General features: G+C 38.6%; 1 protein-coding gene across 3 annotated transcripts in view; it reads right to left on the bottom strand.

The window, feature by feature from the left end:
• Positions 1–7,791, bottom strand: part of PHF6 (PHD finger protein 6) — a 52,830-nt gene extending 45,039 nt beyond the window's left edge. For 2 of the 3 annotated variants that reach the window (XM_082609597.1, XM_082609598.1), the window contains exons 1-3: positions 7,618–7,791; positions 3,502–3,685; positions 3,159–3,260 (exon numbers count right to left, since the gene is read on the bottom strand). In XM_082609597.1, coding sequence (XP_082465723.1) covers positions 3,159–3,260; positions 3,502–3,639 — 240 coding nt within the window. In that variant the 5' untranslated portion in view covers positions 3,640–3,685; positions 7,618–7,791. The remainder of the gene's footprint in view (positions 1–3,158; positions 3,261–3,501; positions 3,686–7,617) is intronic. The other variant, XM_082609599.1, reaches the window with a different exon arrangement.
• Between the last annotated feature and the right edge of the window lie 10,821 nt (positions 7,792–18,612).

The raw sequence follows: 18,612 nt of genomic DNA, 5'->3' as shown, positions 1-18,612 counted from the left end.
GTCTCAAATTATAAAAACCTTAGTAGGCTGGCAAATGTCTCCTGGTCCATCTTGGTGCTTAAAGGTGATGTAAAAGAGATGAATATGTTCATGCAGAATGGCTTTCCTCCCCGATCCTTGTGGCTGACATGAAAATCTTGGAAAATGGCCTGTGGCAGCAAGAACACACTTGCCACCCATACCTCCGGCTCTACTATGACTTCCCATCCTCTCAAGACTCTGACCCATCTGGCCGCCTATATACTTTCACCTCAAACCCCAGACTCTTCTCTTTCTCCTTTTCTTTGGGGCAAGTGAGAACCTCTGGAGCCAGCACGAGATACAGACTGGAACCTGTCTTAAAAGCACCCATGGACCAGCACTCCTGTTTTTCATTATTTTCAACGGGAACTCATGACCCACTTTTCACCTAAAATCTAGATGAACAGGAGCCAGGGCAGACTCACAGGATAAAATGCCTTAAAAAGTCAATTAGGGAAACTGATTATCTAGTTTACACGTAGCTTACCTACTTACATGAAACTCTCCACTTTTTTTCTCCCTTTCTATTTGATTTATGGCCCTTTTATTGCTTAGACAAATCTGCACAGGGAAAAGTAAATAAGAAAACCAAAATCTGGAATTTTGGTTACTTGATAGTACTTCACGTAAAAATGATGTAATGGAAGGGACAAAACTAAAGGTTAAAAGGAGACTTCAAAATTATTTCAAAATTAAACATACAGATGCTACTCCAGTCCTAGCCCCTATGTAAATTATTTAAATTCTGACATTTTAAGAGAAGGAAAGGGAGCAAAATTATATACCTGGCTCAAAAGTTCTCTCCTGCTGCCACTATTCCTCAATGCTGGATGCCCACAGTCTCAAAATGGCTACAAAACACCTGTCCTAAGGGAATTCCCTGGCGGTCCGCTGGCTAAAACTCCATGCTTTCACTGCCAAGGGTGCAGGTTCAATCCCTGGTCGGGGAACTAAGATCCCACAAGTCATGCGGCACAGCCAAAAAAGAAAAGAAAAAAGAAAAAACCCGCACCTTTCCTAAGGTAACTCTTTATATCTCTTATAGCACTCTTTAGTTATGCAATATCACTGTTTAGTAAGCAGTGATACAGCATTATCCGTTTACCGTTGGTGACTTGCCCTAAGTTATATAATGTGTCAGTGGCAGTTATTAAAAAAACAGGCCTCATGAATTCCCAGCCCAGCAACCTTTTCATTAGCCTACAACAATATTAGCAGGATCTTATTATTACTTACGAACAATAACTACAACAGGGGCTACCATTTATCAAGTCTTAACCATGTACCAGGTACCACGCTAAATCCTGTATAGTCTCTTTTTTGATTCTCACAATATCCCTGGAAGGCAAGTACTACCGTTATCTCCTTTTGGCAGGTGAAGAAAACATGGTGTAGAGAAGTAAATCAACTTGCCCAGGGTCACCCAGCTAGTTAGTTACTAAAGCTTGTGGTCTTAACCTCCAATACTGTTCTACTCCCTAGATCAAGGAACAAGCTTAGTTATTTATAACTCACTACACTTGGGCAAAAAAAATTAACTCCCTACACCATATCATTAAAAATTAATCAAAACCATTTATAATAGTGAAATCTGTACCAAGTTCTGATGCTTTCTGCACAAACAGGTACAAATAAATTAAAGCTCCATTGAATTTAGCAATACTGACAGATGTATGCTGCTGCTTCATATAAAACTAGGCACTGCATTTGTTAATAACACAGTAACATCAGGGACCAAAACTGCTCCTGTTCTGACTAGAGCAGCCATGTCAAATAACAAAAATGTTAACAAGTCAGGATGTAGATGCATTTTCCAGGAATATTCATAATGCCAAGGAATAAATAATGGGGTGATAAGGGTTACAATACAACTAGCTTCAAGTAAATAGTATTCTTTCTTTGTACCCAAAGTTGCTTTTAAGGACTAGGAAATAAAAACATAACTGCTCTGGTTCTCAAAACTCAGCAAGCCACAGTAACATGAAGAAATCTAAAACCACCAAATAAAAAAAAACGCATTTTAAAAAAAATGCAGCATTCTATTGTTATCTATAGTTTTGAGGGTGGGGAATATAAACATTTTCACAGTTAAGGTCTCACTACAACAAAAACTCTCTGACCTCTGAATTCCCATTTGTGCCAATACTGATTCTAGGGTTTGAGACTATTCATCCTTAAAACAAATCTCAAATGTTATCTTTGAACTTCTTCATATTGTTTTTCTTTTTTTTAAACTAATACTAGAAAACTGACTACTTTTCAAAATAGATTATTCCTGACATCAAAATGATAGCCCCCCTTTCCCATTAGATTCTTTATGAAATATGAGACTACTTAGTGCCTAAGAACATAGATACATGTTCTGCCAAACCCGTCTTTAAAATAATGAAACACTTGATAGTGCAGCTACTGAAGGTACATTTACAGATGTAATTTCAATAAAGAGCTCAGAGGAGAAAAATAACCAAATGAGAAGACACTGTCTCAATGTAAACCATAATGTATTAAATAGCAACAGAGACGACACTACCTCTCCAACAGAGCAATACAGTATCTTGCCAAACTGGTTACTTGGTAGTGAAGACAACTGCAGGAACATTACACTTAGCACAGCTTCAGAAAAACTGTAAGATTCACCAAAAGTTATCCAAAGTCAGAAATGCTGTGTTGTATAGCTGAACCATGGTAAAATACGTTGTGCAGCAACTACTAACATTTTCCTGTTGAAAGGGTTCTGTCATCTTCATTTGTAATGATCACAATTACTTTATTAATGGAAAATGAAAACATTTCAGAATTTTAATTATCAAAATATACGTGAATGAAGACTTTAACACATGAAACATTCAAATTAAGCAATCTGCTTGTTTTGTAAGTCAACATGGCCTCCAAGAAGATTTTAATTCTTTTTGAAAAGAGAAAGAATGGATAATATACATATTGATTCACTCCTTTTTCGTTGATTGACAAATAAGTTAAACCTAGCCTTGCAATTTGCTGATTTGGGGAAAAAAATAAGACTGCAATTTAAAAAAATTACACTCAGTTAATAACACGATACACTCTAAAATAAGTAATTTCCTCCTTAATGAGCTTAAAGTAAGTTTTATTCTCAAGAGGCAGAAATACCAACTTACCAGCTTCGTGCCTCTTTTAATTTCCTTTTGGACATCTTCAATAGAAAATCCACCAAGACTTTCGTTATCAGAGTGTGATGATACCAAAGCAGATGAAAAGAGCTATAAATTACATTTAAAAAAAATTAAGGTTCATATATAAAGAAATTACAGTGAAACAGTGAATAAGATGTTAAATTTAAAAGGAAATATTCAAGTAAAAATGGCATAGCATTAGGGAGAAACCATTTCTTAAAAGTTTAACTGGTTTTGTTGCTTTGTTTTGTTTTGTTTAGTAATCAGGAATATTCATTATTAAGATTCTCATGGTTTCAGGTCTCTTGCTTGCTGCGGGCATACTTACCATGCACTTATGGTGTGCTGCCACCTTCTGGTTTTCAGATATAAGTAACTGTCCACATTCCTTGTCTCTATTTGACTTACAAAAGCCACATTTGCGCTGTCTTGTAGGCCCTTTTTTCTGTTCAACTGAGCTTGACATGATTTTTAAATTGCCTTTAGAATGCCACTTTATGTCTCAAGAAATGCTACAGAGAATAAGAAGGGCAACAAAATGGTTAATTTTGTTTTAAAAATCAGTTTACACAGTAATATAAATTGCTTAATATTTGACCTAGGTGTTAATATATGCCTTTAAAAATAGCTATTTAGTATAGACAAATTAATATTCAAACCTCTGTAATTTAAAAAAATGTACAGCATATGCATAAAGATAAGTTAATGAAGTACTGAGAAAAATCAAACTGCTCTCAAATTAAGGGACATGTGAAATAATTAGAACTATTTCTGCATGGATAAATAAAACACGAACAGTGTATGATATTAAAATAGTCATCTGCTGACATAATTAATGAAAAACATTTTTCATGTATAGCTAGCTAGGTGCCCCTTCAAGGAGACAAAGAATTATACATCTAAGAGCAGAGTAAAAACTAATAAGAGAACTACACAATATCCAGGGTGAACAGAATTCTATAACTGCACAACTCCTTGAAGTTCACATATTGATAATCCAACAAATGAGAAATGAATTTACATAACCATGACTTTGGAACACTTATTTTTAAAAACTGAATTATTTTCAAGTTTAAAAAAATCACGTATACATCTTTATTAGTTTTTGCTATTGTATTCCTTTTGCAAGTAAGGAAAACATTAAGCTTTACACCAGTCTATTCAAAAATGCAGACTTTAGGAACCAATCATTTATAAAAACAACTGTATTATCTGACTCTGAGATTTACTCCAAAAGTCTGCTTATTAAAGTTACAAACTGACAGTCGTGTTCTAAATGTAGTAACTTTCATACTTTAATTAGTAATACTGTATAAAGAAAGGGAAATTTTTCTGAATGAGCCTTAAATTTAGTCAAATTATAACTATAGGTAGTATAGTCAAACAAAAAAAGGGAAGAAAAGCTCTAACACGGAAGGTTTCAGATTTAGATCATCAATCTCAACATGGATTCTTCAGAAGACTATAAACAAATGTAAAATCAGTTATGTGAATTGTGTAGGTTTCCCAAATCAACATAACTAAGCAGTTCAGGACCCAGGTTACCACAACACACATTACAGTCACTAAAATCTCAAAGTTTTGTCTTAAAATTTACTAAATTCTTTCCATTCCTCCATACATTTGAACATTCTCAAAATATGTTGAAAAAATGGACTCACTAACACTACACTGTTTCTTTCTGAGAAGCACTTGCTCACCAACAGGAACAGGAGCAGTTGGAAGCCATCAAGGTGGTAGATGCAAACCATTCAGTGCTTTACAATATAAAATGCAAATACTTAAAACTGAAACAAAGTCACAAAGAAACAGATCTTCTCATCCATTTATATCTATGTTTTTCTCTTTAATGAAACTTCAAAGGCCCTGACAGTCTCTGCATTGATGGGTTTAACAAACTCTTAACGCTATTTGCAATTTTAAATACTTCACTCTTCCAAATGGCATCGGATACTTTACAACAGTATTGTACTCATAGCACTGGCTATAAACCGTGAAACTGATTGAAAACAGGCAGCAAATACTTTTAGGATTAAAGAAAAAAAAAAGAACATAACAGAGAAACAAAAGAAACAAAAGGGGAAGTGTGTTTGCATTTGCTCAGGCAAATATGTGTTCAGTTGCTTTATCAAGAATGTAGCTGCCAACATCTTTAGAATTAAATATGCAAAACATCAAAATTCATAAATAGCACCAGAATTTGCTACTTCAGTTCTAAATTAGCTTTCTTTACTACTGTGCAATGAACAGTAAGCACTCTGAAAAAAATGTAATGTATTCAGCATTTCTCCTGGTCATCCTTGGCCAGCTGAAAGGATGGCACATTATGAATCCAATCTATACAGACATCTTAATGTGTAATTTCTGTACAACCTTAGCATAAGCTATAAAAACAGCTTAAGACAAAGTAAATTCCTAGATTAGAGCATCACTTTTTATTCTTAAAATTAATTCTGAAAATGGTGTCCCCAAAATTCTACCCATATGGAATCCTGCCTCTTTCCATTTATAAACAGGTAAATTTCTCATCCTAATTTTGAGAACTTACTTTTCTAGGTATCAAAGACCCCAAAATCTAAAAGAGAAAAAAAGGTACACTTTATTTGGCATTCAGAAATACTCGTGTATTTTTTCTGTAATCAGTTTAAATATAATTTGTAAAGTGAACAGAAACGCACATAAAAGTGCACCAAACCAATTAAAAACTTTCCCCAACGTGCAATGAGTAAATGGATTTTTCCACTAAAATTCAAATAATGCATCTGTGCATATCTTGCTAATTTTTTTTTACAGCCTCCTTGTAAAACATGAAGTGGAGAACATCATGGAAACAATGACTCCTAGTAAAAATGTCTTTATCATAAAAATGCAGATTTTTATCTAATGCTGTCACATTTGTGGTCTCTACTTGAGGAGAATAAGGGCATTCCAAGGACCAATATTAAGGGGTTCATAATGATCCATACAGTATGTGGCATTTTAATTTTAGTCTAAAAGGTTTTTCAGGGCATGCAGAGATCAAACTTTGATGCTTTCACCCAACAATGAAACCTTTTCCTTAAAAGAAACATAGCATTATGGTAATGTTATAAAGCTGAAATAAAGAGGCAAAGATAACAGCGTGAGAAACATAATTTAAATGTCCGAAAAAATATAAAAACCCGATTAGTTAGGCTGAAGCAATCAGTGCATTTCAGATTTTCCAAGATGCTTTAAAGCACCAAGGTGGAAATAACCTGAAACATCAAGGAGAGCATTCAAGAACCAACTCGAGAGCTCATTCAGTGTCTGATATCTGAAAGACCATTTTCACAGAAAAACAAAACAAAACAAAAACTGCAGTTCCGGAAGATCAAACAATTCCACACGCAAGGAAGTTGAAATATACAGATCAAAATATATAAACATGATCCAAGAAGCAGTATTTCTGTCAGGAAAGTTACACTGGAGAGAAATAAACGAATAAGAGATGAACCGGAAGGGCACCTGAATTTGGTTGCACGATATTATTACATGCTTCGCACTGCTTTTTGCGGTTATTCAAAAGGAAACTAAAGGAATTTTCCAGTTGTTTCAAACCCAAGGGTAGAGAAAGAATTTGAACTGTATGAATAAGACCTGATATTACGTAGTAAGCCGATAAAAAGAAAAGGTTTTTCAAAATTAAAGGATTTTTCAACTTCCACGCAGATATCGAAACGAAGAAATTTCAAAAGAATGCCGTGCTGCTCGTCCATATAATAAAGGATGGTACACATAACGTACCGGAGCCTCTCCGTTATTTATTCCTCAATACACACTAGACTCCAAGATCTCCCTCTAATCAAGCGCTAGATAAACTCGCAAAACTATCTTCCAATAAAGCACTTTAGCAGGTTCCTTTCGGTCGTAAAGTCAGGGTCCCCTAATTGTCCTTTTCCACTCCTCCTGGATCCAGGAAAATATCACCCTACCACTTTCTTTAACCCTCCTCCCGCCAGGAGTTCGCCCTCTAATAGTCTTCGTTTCCTATCTCAGTTTCACCCCTAATTCCCCCCACCCCGGAGTTTTTCCTCATTCCGTAAGGCTACCCTTCTTGCCATCCTAACAATTCTTCCTCTCACTCTTCCCAAACTGGGAGTCTCCCTCCTTCCCAAATATGTCCTAAGCGATGGCAAAGACTAAAAATTCCCGGTATTTTGTCCTCCTTAAATGTTGCGCCCCCTCCCCCGAAGTCTAGGCTTAAGCCTAACCTCTCCCTTGGCTCCTCCGAAGCACTTTTCTCAGCAGCCTCTCTGCCAAGCGCCTTCAATGAGTGGCGCTTCTGGGGTCCCTGACAATAAAGCGAGACCACCAAGAGTCCCCCTTAACAACGGGCAGGGGCGGCGGCCTGGCCACCGCCATCCTCCTTGTCTTCTCCCGCCGGGCAGAGAATGGGGGGCCCCAGGGTACCGTGGGGACTCACCGGCGGGGCCCAGAGGCGAACGGCAGGGGAGAAGCGCCAATGAGGGGAAAGAGAAAGAACTCGATCTTGGATCTCCGGCAGCGCCTGGGAGCGGGGTTCTGTCGCCGGAGGTTGTTTCCTTTCATTCGAGAAGAGACGGGCTCGCGGAGCGCCCTTACGTCGCCCCCCTCGCACGCAACGACTCACATAGCGTTAATACGTCTCGAGCGCGCCGCGGGCCCTGATTGGCTGCAGCGAGGAGGCAGCTGAAGCCGTAGAGCCACAACGCATGTGCAGAAGCCACCCCCGGTACGGATCGGGGCGACAGGCTCCGCCTCCTGCTCGCGCGCGTACCTTCTATTCTCCGGTCCGCCGCTCAGCCAAGTGTTTGGGGGCAGGATCCGAGGAGATAGAGAAAGAGATTCAAAGATATCGCTGTGGGTTGGGCGGAGAAGGGGCTGGGTTGGGACTAGAAACCGTTGGCCAGGGGCCCCGGGTAACCAGTTTTCAACAGTGATTCAAGTGGGTAGGCCTTATCCCTTGCACTTGTTCACCGAGGCCTTTTCATATCCATTATTTCATTGTACTCTCGTGGCATCCCTTTGAGGTCCCCCGTTCTCTCGTTTTACTGCCAGGAAAGACTGAGAAGCTCGTAGTGGAGACAGTCTGCCTGGATTTCAATCTTTGGGCGAATCATTTTTCATCTCCGTGCCTTAAATTTGTGTCTTTAAAATGGGGATAAAAATAGTATCTCACGGGTTTATTGTGAGAAAGAAATGAAATAATGCCAGCAAACCGTGTATTAGCGTCCCTGGCGTATAACAGGCCCTGTATAAATTCTGAGATTTTTCATAATCAGAAAAGATAAGTGATTTTCTTCATATTTCACACAGGTAAACCCGACACCTAAACTGAGTGCTTTCCTCTGATGTATGAAGCCAGACTGCGTGGGTTTGAATCTCAGCTCCCCCACTTCTAGCTCTATGACCTTGAGCACGTTGCATTACCTCTGTCCCTCAGTTTCAGCACATCCAAAATGGAGATCACAGTGGTGTCCATCTCATAGGATTGTTAAGAGAAATGAGTTAATATATGTAAATCACATAGAATAACGCTTGCGCACATAGTATGCCCTATGTAAGGGTCAGCTTTTGTTATTTTCTACTGGGCTCACAGACTGCTAGCCAGTGGTTTAAAAGAAAAGAAAAAAAGTTCCTAACAAACCAATGAAATTTTAAAGATGCCCTTCGAGTAGCTATTTTTCCTGTAGAAAAAGGGGGGGGGAAGCAGTGGATTTTCATTGTTTTGATCCACTGCTCTTTCTATGCTGCTTCATCATTCTTTTTATTTTTCACTCCAATGACAACATTAAATTGTAATCCTCAAGGGAACAGTAACCATGTTTGATGTAACCTTGTATCCCATATGAACAGGTACCTAATAAGGGTGGACAAAGCAGGACCCTTAGCCCTTTCACCCAGGCCCTGTACCCTTGAAAGGGAGTGGCTGGAAATTTACATAAGAAGATCCAGAATGTGTATTCCAAATATTCACAGTGTGTTTGAAAACAGGTCCTCCCCCCACACCCAGCATCATTTTCCACCAATTTTACACACTTACTGATGTCAGGATGAGACTGATGATTGTGTAATTGACAAAATTTAGTGCCTGTGCAGTACGTCATCTTTTTAGATTTCTTCACAAATCCCCATATTTTACTCTCTTTTATTCATTCTCTCATCCATGCATTCCTTCTAACAAAATTTGATTGAATAAACATCTGCACAGCTGCTAAGTTCCAAACACAAGAGAGACATAGATCAACTCAATCCCTGACCTTGAGCTCATGGTCTAAAAAGGGAGACAGACAAGCAAACAAACACAGTATGATGTGATAAATGCTATATTAGGTGTGTGCCTGGTACAAACATCCTCTATTATGTACAAAGCACTATGCTAAGGTACAGTGCAACAGTGAATAAGACACAGCCTTTGCCCTCAACTATTTACAGTCTAACAAGGAAAAGACAAATAGCTACTATAGGGGATGGACTGCAGCAAGTGCGTTTGCGGTGGAAAGGAAGTGCAGGGAGAGTTCAGGAGAGGAAGAGATCAGTGACTCCAGTTAGTTTCAGGTCCCAGGTCTGGTAGCCAGTTCCAGTTAGCATGACTGATAGATGCAGCCTGTTATTTCAAGGGCTACAGAAAGGAGTCAGATTGTGATAACGTGCTCTTAACAGTGCCTGAGGATAGAGCATTGGATCTCTTCATCTCTTATTGATTCACCAGCACACTTCCACCAACACTCTTCCTTTTCTGTTCACTTTTTGCTTCAGGCCCTAGATCCTGCTTTTTTTTGTACCTCACTCTCAGCAAAGTCTTTAACGTCCTGACTTATTTAGAGTAGGGCCATCTGAGCTAAGCTACTTTATCTTGTACACCCATCGTCTCTGGCTTCCTTCAAAATTCAGAGAGAGAATTGTCCTTTCTGCTTTTTAAAGCTAAAGCTGTGACTTTAATCACATCTTTTCTGTACTCTGGAGGAACTGATTCCCTACTTATTTTCTGCTCCAGCAGCATCAATTGCCCTGCTCTCATTTACCTTCAGTGCTAGACTCTACCTTCACTGTCAGACTGTGTTCTTTCCCTCCCATTGCTCTCCCATCACTCATTCGGCAGACATTTTCAGATATTTTCTGTATGCCAGGTATTATGCCAGACATTGGACATTTGAAAAAGAGTAAGACACAGCTCCTGCCTTCAAGGAATTCTCAGTCTAATGAGAAAGAAAAACAGGTATTTCTAATGAGAAAGAAAAACAGAATTTCAGTGCAATAGGTGAAATGCTATAATAGAATTACATACGGAAAAGTTTGGTGGACTCTGTCCAGTGGAGCAGGAAATACATCCCTGGGGAGGAAATGTTTTGAGTTGGGTCTTAAAAGACAGGTCCAGGTCCAGAAAAATATTGATTCCATCTTCACAACTTTTCTCCATCTTCATTCTTGACGTGTCTGTTACATTTGACACTTTAGGCCATTTACTTGTTCTGAAACTTTCACCTTCCTTGTCTTGTAACATGGACTCTGACTCTGGCTCCCTGGCTGCTATTTCAGTCTCTTTTGTAGGTTTCCCTTCTTCTCTTTTTAAATGCAGGCTTCTCCCTAGACAGAGTCCTAGACCCCCACCCCCTTCCAGTCCAGCCAGTCTTAAACTTTGGAAGTTTGTTAAAAATGCAGATTCTTTGGCACCACCCCAGAGGATTCTGAAGGTTTGGGTCCAGGAATCTGCCTTCTTAAACTGCCCAGATAGTCTGATGCCAATCTGTTGAGGACCACACATTAAGAAACTTCCCTCATTCTTTTTTTGTAGAATTGATACAATCTCTTGACTTTCACTACCCTGTAAAAAACCATTTAGCAACTGCATCTGCTCTGGTTAGATTAGCCTTGTCCCTGAGCTCAAATCACTATGTCTAGTACAAGCAAGTTCATCCTCTCCAGCAACTCAAAAGTAATTTTTCCCCCGTCTTCAGTGTTTTTGTGTAAGATACCACTAGCATTTCTGCTCCTGCCTAAACCAAAGACTAAATTCACCTAGTGCCTAAGTTCACTCCCTTCTAGCTGTAATCAACACCAGTGGATTATGCATTCATTCATTAAGTACCTATTGATCACCTACTACATGTTAGATAAATATGGACATGGTCCATTTGGGTGTAGTGGGGGAGAAAGACCTTAATCAATTAATCACATAAACCACTGTAAAATTATGACAACTTTTGCATGATTGGTTCAGAAGGAGGCAAATGTCACTTACATGGAACTGAAGTCTACTTGCGTTTTGTATGTTGGATACATTTTATATTTTTTATTCTTTATTTTTAAAGTTGATGGATTAAGTATATTAAATGTTTCTGTGAAAAAAGATAGAATGCTATATATTTGTGTGAGATGCTGCATAAAAGTCAGAAGACCTGGGTTTGAATTGCTGGCCTGCCACTAACTAGCAGAGTTACCTCGGGTTATTCATTTGACTTCTCTGAGCCTTTGTTTACACATCAGTCAAATGAGATTACTGTTACTTGCGAAGCTATTATGGGGCACAAGGACAGATAATGATGTACATTAAAGTTCTTGCCCCAATAAATATGAAGGACAATTATTATTATTATTATTATTATTTGTATCCCTTAACTGCCATATCATCTGTTTGGTCTACCTGCTAATGTAGGCTACCAGCATTTGGTGCCTATGCTCTTCTACTTAGGGTTTTTTTTCTAAGTTTTTTTTTAATTAATTAATTTTATTTTAGGCTGCATTGGATCTTGGTTGCTGCACGCGGGTTTTCTCTAGTTGCAGCAAGCGGGGGCTACTCTTCAATGCAGTGCACAGGCTTCTCATTACAGTGGCTTCTCTTGTTGTGAAGCATGGGCTCTAGGCGCGTGGGCTTCAATAGTTGCGGCACAGGGGCTCAGTAGTTGTGGCTCGCGGGGTCTAGAGCACAGGCTCAGTAGTTGTGGCGCATGGGATTAGTTGCTCTGCAGCATGTGGGATCTTCCGGACCACGGCTTGAACCCGTGCCCCCTGCATTGGCAGGCAGATTCTTAACCACTGCACCACCAGGGAAGTCCCTCTACATAGTTTTTGTTGTTGTTGGCCACCCTATGGAGCTACCCTAGTACCTAAGTGAGGAGATGGGGGCCTCGGGAGACTTTGTGTTGATGTCTTTCCCTAGTTTAGCAATTTGAAGCTGGGTGTGGAGAATGGACAATGGAAAAGAGAGTAGAAAATGGAGAATGGGAAAGAGACTGTAATGAAGAACAGGGAGAAGTGGAATTGGAATGGAATGACATCATCTCAAGAGTTTGTTAATAATACAGCAGCCCAAGCCCCCCACCCCAGTAACTCTGGCATAGATATGAAATGGGGCCCAGCAACTATATTTTTAGCAAGCTCCCCAGGTAAGACTGTGATAGACACAAAAGTTTGAGAACCACTGACCTATAGCCATCAAGCTGAAAACAAGAAAAAAAAAAGTATCACTTGGGCATGTCATCAGTTTCATCTGAGTGCCCAAGAGACTTCATTCTGATAAATATCATTCTTAGACACAGATATTAGTGAGGACATGTGAGGACACGTCCTTATAATTGGCTTTGCCATTGGGTCCCAGGTAATCTTGAGCATCTTTGTTCCTTGGCCCTATTTTGGCTGTTGGTTAGATAACATGATCAGACAAGTCTACACTAATCTCACATATTATAATAATAAGTCTAAAAACTAGAGGAATTATATATGAATAAGATTTGCAGGGAGCTAATATTCACAATGAGATATAGTCTGTGCCAGGACACAAAAACCAAATGGCCTGGACAAAAATCCGAGTTTCAGGTTAACTTCTCAGGGCCTTAGCTTCCTCATCTGTAAACTGAGGATGATGGAAGTACCTGTCTCAAGGAATTTTTTTTTTGAGGATTGCTTGAGATAATCCACATCCAGCATCTGGCACAGTTCCTGGCCCACAGAGCTCAACAAATATAGCTACAAGCTAGCTTTATGGGCAGCAATCTGGAGTGTTCTACTTAAGAGTAGCTACAGTTGTCTCCAGGTTTTCTGATAAGTGGAATAGGGAGACAAAAGGCCTTCGTTTCTTTATTTCTGCTGTTCTTGCTTCCTACAACTCCTCTGACAGCTTTCTTCGACTTGCTAGGACCTAGCAGCCTTCAAAACCTGGTTCAGGTGTCGGCCCTTCACTTCCTGGAAGCTTTAATTACCCTTTGATTGGGTGAAGCTCCCCTCCTCTGCTTCCATAGCATCCTGGCCAGACCTCGATCTCATCATTTACCACATTATACTGAAATTATATGTACTTCTGTCTTTCCCACTAGACAGTGAGCTCTTTGGGAGAAGAGACCATGTCCTAATCTTTTTTCTACCCTTTCGCACCTAGCATAGTGCTTGTCCCATAAATGTTGGCTGAACTTTCTCAGAGGAACATGCCAGGGAGCCAGTGGTTACTGCTGTTGGAAGACTTTTTCCTGTCTGAGACTGCTGTCTTGTATTCTGGGCCTTGGCTCCTACACCTCTCTGTTGCACTTAGAATCATTTAATGCAATTTAGCAATTAATTACACACTTTATACACTATGTTATTCTCTAATTGCTTCATATGTTAATCTACCACTTACTTCCTCTTCCCTCAGGCATTAAGAGAAGAAATGGCTATAAATGGAAAGTGGATGATCTAGCTGTAAGCCACACCCAGTTGTCCATCAAGTCTGCTTATTGAATGCCCAGGGTATCATGGATGCTACTATTAATCACCAGAGGTGAATGCTAATGAAAAAGTAGCATAGGGCTTCCCTGGTGGCGCAGTGGTTGAGAGTCCACCTGCCGATGCAGGGCACACGGGTTCGTGCCCCGGTCCGGGAAGATCCCACATGCCGCAGAGCGGCTGGGTCCGTGAGCCATGGCCGCTGAGCCTGCGCGTCCGGAGCCTGTGCTCCGCAGCAGGAGAGGCCGCAGCAGTGAGAGGCCGGCGTACCGCAAAAAAAAAAAAAAAAAAGAAAGAAGAAAAGAAAAATTAGAATAATTTACCACAAGTGCCTAGAACACTTAGACACTCAGTGTTTGTTAAATGAATGAGTGATTTAGTGAAAAACAGTGAACTTGATTAGACAGAAATCAGGAGCCCTGGCTTCTAATCCGATCTCTATCACTTCATGTTGAACTTGAAATGTCACTTCATCTTTCTGGGACACACTTTCAGATTCTAAAAAACATGATGAAATCAGACTAGATTATCTTTAAGATCTCTTCCAATTTTAATATGCGATTCTTCCTCCCAATAGTTAGAAGACTCCTCAAGAGTCAACAGGGTAGGTATCTCTTGTATTCTCCATAGCACCTAGCACAGAGCTGAGCACACAAGAGGACATGAGAGATACTTAAAGTCAGAACCTTCACCAAAATTAAAAAAAAAAAGAACACAACCAATGGATACCAAGTATGCCATGAAACATGCCTCGTCTCTAAAAATGGGACCTAAAAGAAAAGTAAGGGAAAACCTGGAAATCTCTTCTAATTGTTGCATTGCAAAATCATTAAAACATTTATGATTTGAAATCCTAACTTAGGCTCCAGTTGACAATCAAGTGATTTCCCTTCTTTAATCCAAGGAAAAACTTAAGCACATGCAGAGTACAATTGCCGCTTGACCTTAGACCCTGTTCTCTCTCTTCCTTGGTAATCATCCACGCCCACCACTTTATTTACCACCCACTGGGATTGACAAAACATTCATTTAGCTCTCTAGTCAGCATTTCTCCTCTGAATTCTAGGGCCATATATCCAACTGCCTATTTGAAATTGCTTAGTCACTTCAAAAGCATCTCAAACTCAGTATGTCTGAAACAGAACTGGTGATCTTCTCCCTATAAACCTGGTACTGGTCCACTGTTTGCTAACTCACTGACCAGCACCTCTATCCACCCAGTTCTGCAGGCCGTAGATCAAGGAGTCATCCTTGACACCACCCTCTATTTCACTCCCCCCACTCATCTGTACTCTATCAGTAATCGTGGCAATTTTGACTCCTAATTATCTCTAAAATCAGCCTACCATTCATTATCTCCACTGTCTCTACCATCTCTTACCTGGACCACTCTACCAGTTTACTGACTTGGCTATCTGATTTAATTTTCCCTCTTCCAATCTAATCTCCAACACTCCTGCAAGTGTCATTAATTCATTTATTCATCAAAAAATATTTACTGAACAAAAGAAAAAAAAATTTATTGAGTGCCTACGAACCATATGCGAAGCACCAGAGATACAGCAGTGTACAAAACAAGCAAAAACCCCCATTGTCATGGCGTTTACAGTTTAGTAAAAGAGAGGCACACTAAAAGTAATATGTAGTATACATAGTATGGGAGATTTATTTCCAGCATGATAAATTAAGAAAGTTAACACATCTTCTCCCCACAAAAGCAACTATAAAGCTGGACAAAATTGACAAAAACAGTCCTTCCAGTGTTCTGGAAGGCTACCAAAGACATAACAGGGTGACCAATTATCCTGATTTCCTTGGTACTGTCCCAGTTTTAGCATTGAAAGTCCTGCATCCCAGGAAACTCTTCCCCAGTATGCAAAAAATCAATTTTCAGCAATGGTTGCTCATGTTTGAGGGAAAGGTACCAAACCCATACTATGGCTCCAAAAGCAGGGGCTGAAAGCAATGCTATTTTCAGTGTCCAATAAATATGATCGAATATCTATCCGTAGTCACTGTTGCTGTCTTTAACCTTGACCACTGATGTTGGCAACCATGATTCGCTGTTCACAATAGCCCATCATTCATTGTTGTATCACTCAGAGGCATGCAACTTTGTTTCTAATTTACATGTATTGCAGTCATGATTTGTAACATTCTGTCTTTGACTTTGCCTGTGGATTAACTGTTGCGATTTGTATGGAGATAGTGGTACTTTAATTTTTAACATTATGAATATTGTGCTCTGAGTGGTCAGATAAAGAAAATGAATACAATCACAATACCAACTCCAGCTTGACCCAGAAATCACCCAAAAAGAAAACTAAATAAATGACTATGTTATTTTGATGACAGATAGAAGGGCACATACAACTGGCTTAGGGAGGTAAACAACCAAAACAGAACATAACTGCACAATAAACTGAAAAGAATTTGGGACTGGGCATGGCAGAGAACAGGATGTGTAAGCATATATGGAGATTGAATCTCACAAGTGAAGTATAAGACAGATAAGTGCTTATAAATCAATCAGATGCTTTGGGTCTTCCAGAAAGACACTAATGTTCAGCTGAAATTGGTGGCCACTGATTTACCCTAGATACACCATACCAACAAACATGCATTATTCTATCTTTCTCTTCATTGCTCTTTGAATAAAGTTACATTTACTCATTCCAAGATAGCAACTAAAATGTCCTGTGGGTGAACAAAAGGGGAAATTTTGGTACAGGATGGGTTGGCCCCTAGCAGTGTGGAGTTGATTTTGTCAGAGCTTACCAAGGATCATGCTTTCTGCAGTAAATCAAATGATGTGTCAAATCATGGCAACTGAAAAATGTTCCTCCTAGCTTTTAGGTACTTTGATTTAAAAAGGAGAATATCAAATCATCTTCTTGATTTCTTTGAAGATCATAGTGAAGCTGAAAAAAATATAAAACTAAAGATTGTTGATATCTTATCAACTTTGCTCATCGTTCTGCATATTCAGTAGACAGTGCCAATGTAAATATTGGAAATCAGATGGCTTTAGAACTCAAAATAAAATGTCACCCAGTAAAGGGCAGTCAAATTAAACAGTGCTTCCTCAATTTCTTATGAAAACTCTAACTTATTTGGAATCCAATTTTGATTTCACAATTTCAAGTCACCTCTGTACTTTTTTTTCCCGAGAACATTTTTCCTGAGAAAAAAGGGTTAAGTTTTGATGACATCCAGAATCCTTTATGATGAGTAAAAATTATGGGCATTTTAAGCATGGATAAGCCTATACAATGAATTTATAGGTGCAAAGGACCTGATTGGCAAACAGCTAGTCTAACAAAGGTATCTTGAAGATAACAAAGTGAATGAATGTACATTTTTGGAGAGCTGGAAACTAATTCCTGCAAGTCTACAAACCTGATGTTTCTACTTAGTAAAATCTACGTATTCTGTGCTTAACACTTTTGTTGAGAAGATATTTTAGCTCTTACATTTAAGTCTTTGATCAATTTTTGGTTAATTTTTGCATATGGTGGGAGGTAGGGTTTCAACTTTATCCTTTTGCACATGGATATCCAGTTGTCCCAGCACCATTTGTTGAAAACACCATTCTTTCCCGATTGAATGGTCTTGGCACCCTTGTTGACAATCAGTTAACCATAAATGTAAGAGTTTATTTCTGGACTCTCAATGATCTTCCATTGATCACACTGTCTTGATTTTTATAGCTTTGCAGAAAGTTTTGAAATTAGGAAATGTGAATCCTCCAAACTTGTTCTTCCTTTTGCAAGGTCATTTTGGCTGTTCTGGGTCCTTTGAATTTACAGATGAATTTTAGGATCAGCTTATCAAATTCTGCAACAAAACCAGCTGGGTTCTTGATAAAGGATTGAGTTGAATCTGTAGATCAATTTGGAAAGTATTGCCATCTTTGCAATATTAAGTCTTCCGATCATGAATGTGGGATGATTTTTTTTAAAGTGTTCAACTTTATTTAAATATTTCATTAAGCAGATTTTTAGGGATGATTTTTAATATTTTAGGTTTTTAATTTCTTTCATCAGTATTTTGTAGTTTTCAGTGTACAAGTCAGCACATGTTTTGTTAAATTTATTCCTAAGTAAATTTATTCCTATTTCTCCTTGATGCCATTGTAAATGGAATCATTTTTTTAAATTGAAGTATAGTTTATTTACAACATTATGTTAATTTCTGCTGTACAGCAAAGTGATTTGGTCATATGTATATATACATTCTTCTTTATTTTTTTATTATGGTTTATCACAGGATATTGAATATATTTCCCTGTGCTATACAGTAGGACTTTGTTGTTTATACATTCTATATATAATAGTTTGCATCTGCTGGAATCATTTTCTTAATTTCATTTTCAATTTGTTCATTGCTAGTTATAGAAATACAAGTGATTTTTGTATTTTGTTCCTGTGTCCGTGACCTTGCTGAACTCATTTATTATATCTAGTAGATTTTTAGTGTATTCCTTAGGATTTGCTATATACAAGATCATGTTATCTGCAAATAGAGATAATATTATTTACTTTTTCATTTCCAATCTGGATGCCTTTTTTTTTTCTTGCCAAAGCCCTAGTTAGAACCACCAGTACAATGTGGAATAGAAGAGATGTTGTTTAGGGATAAAAACTTGCAACTAGTAGGTAAATAAATCCTGGAAATCTAATACACAGTGTAGTGGATATAGACAACAATATTGTATTATGATTATCAAACTTGCAAAGAG

Source organism: Mesoplodon mirus (genome assembly GCF_964341445.2).
Source record: "Mesoplodon mirus genome assembly, chromosome: X".
Classification (NCBI taxonomy): domain Eukaryota; kingdom Metazoa; phylum Chordata; class Mammalia; order Artiodactyla; family Ziphiidae; genus Mesoplodon; species Mesoplodon mirus.
The sequence above is the reverse complement of the archived record's forward strand: the minus strand, read 5'-3'. Positions and strand labels throughout refer to the sequence as shown.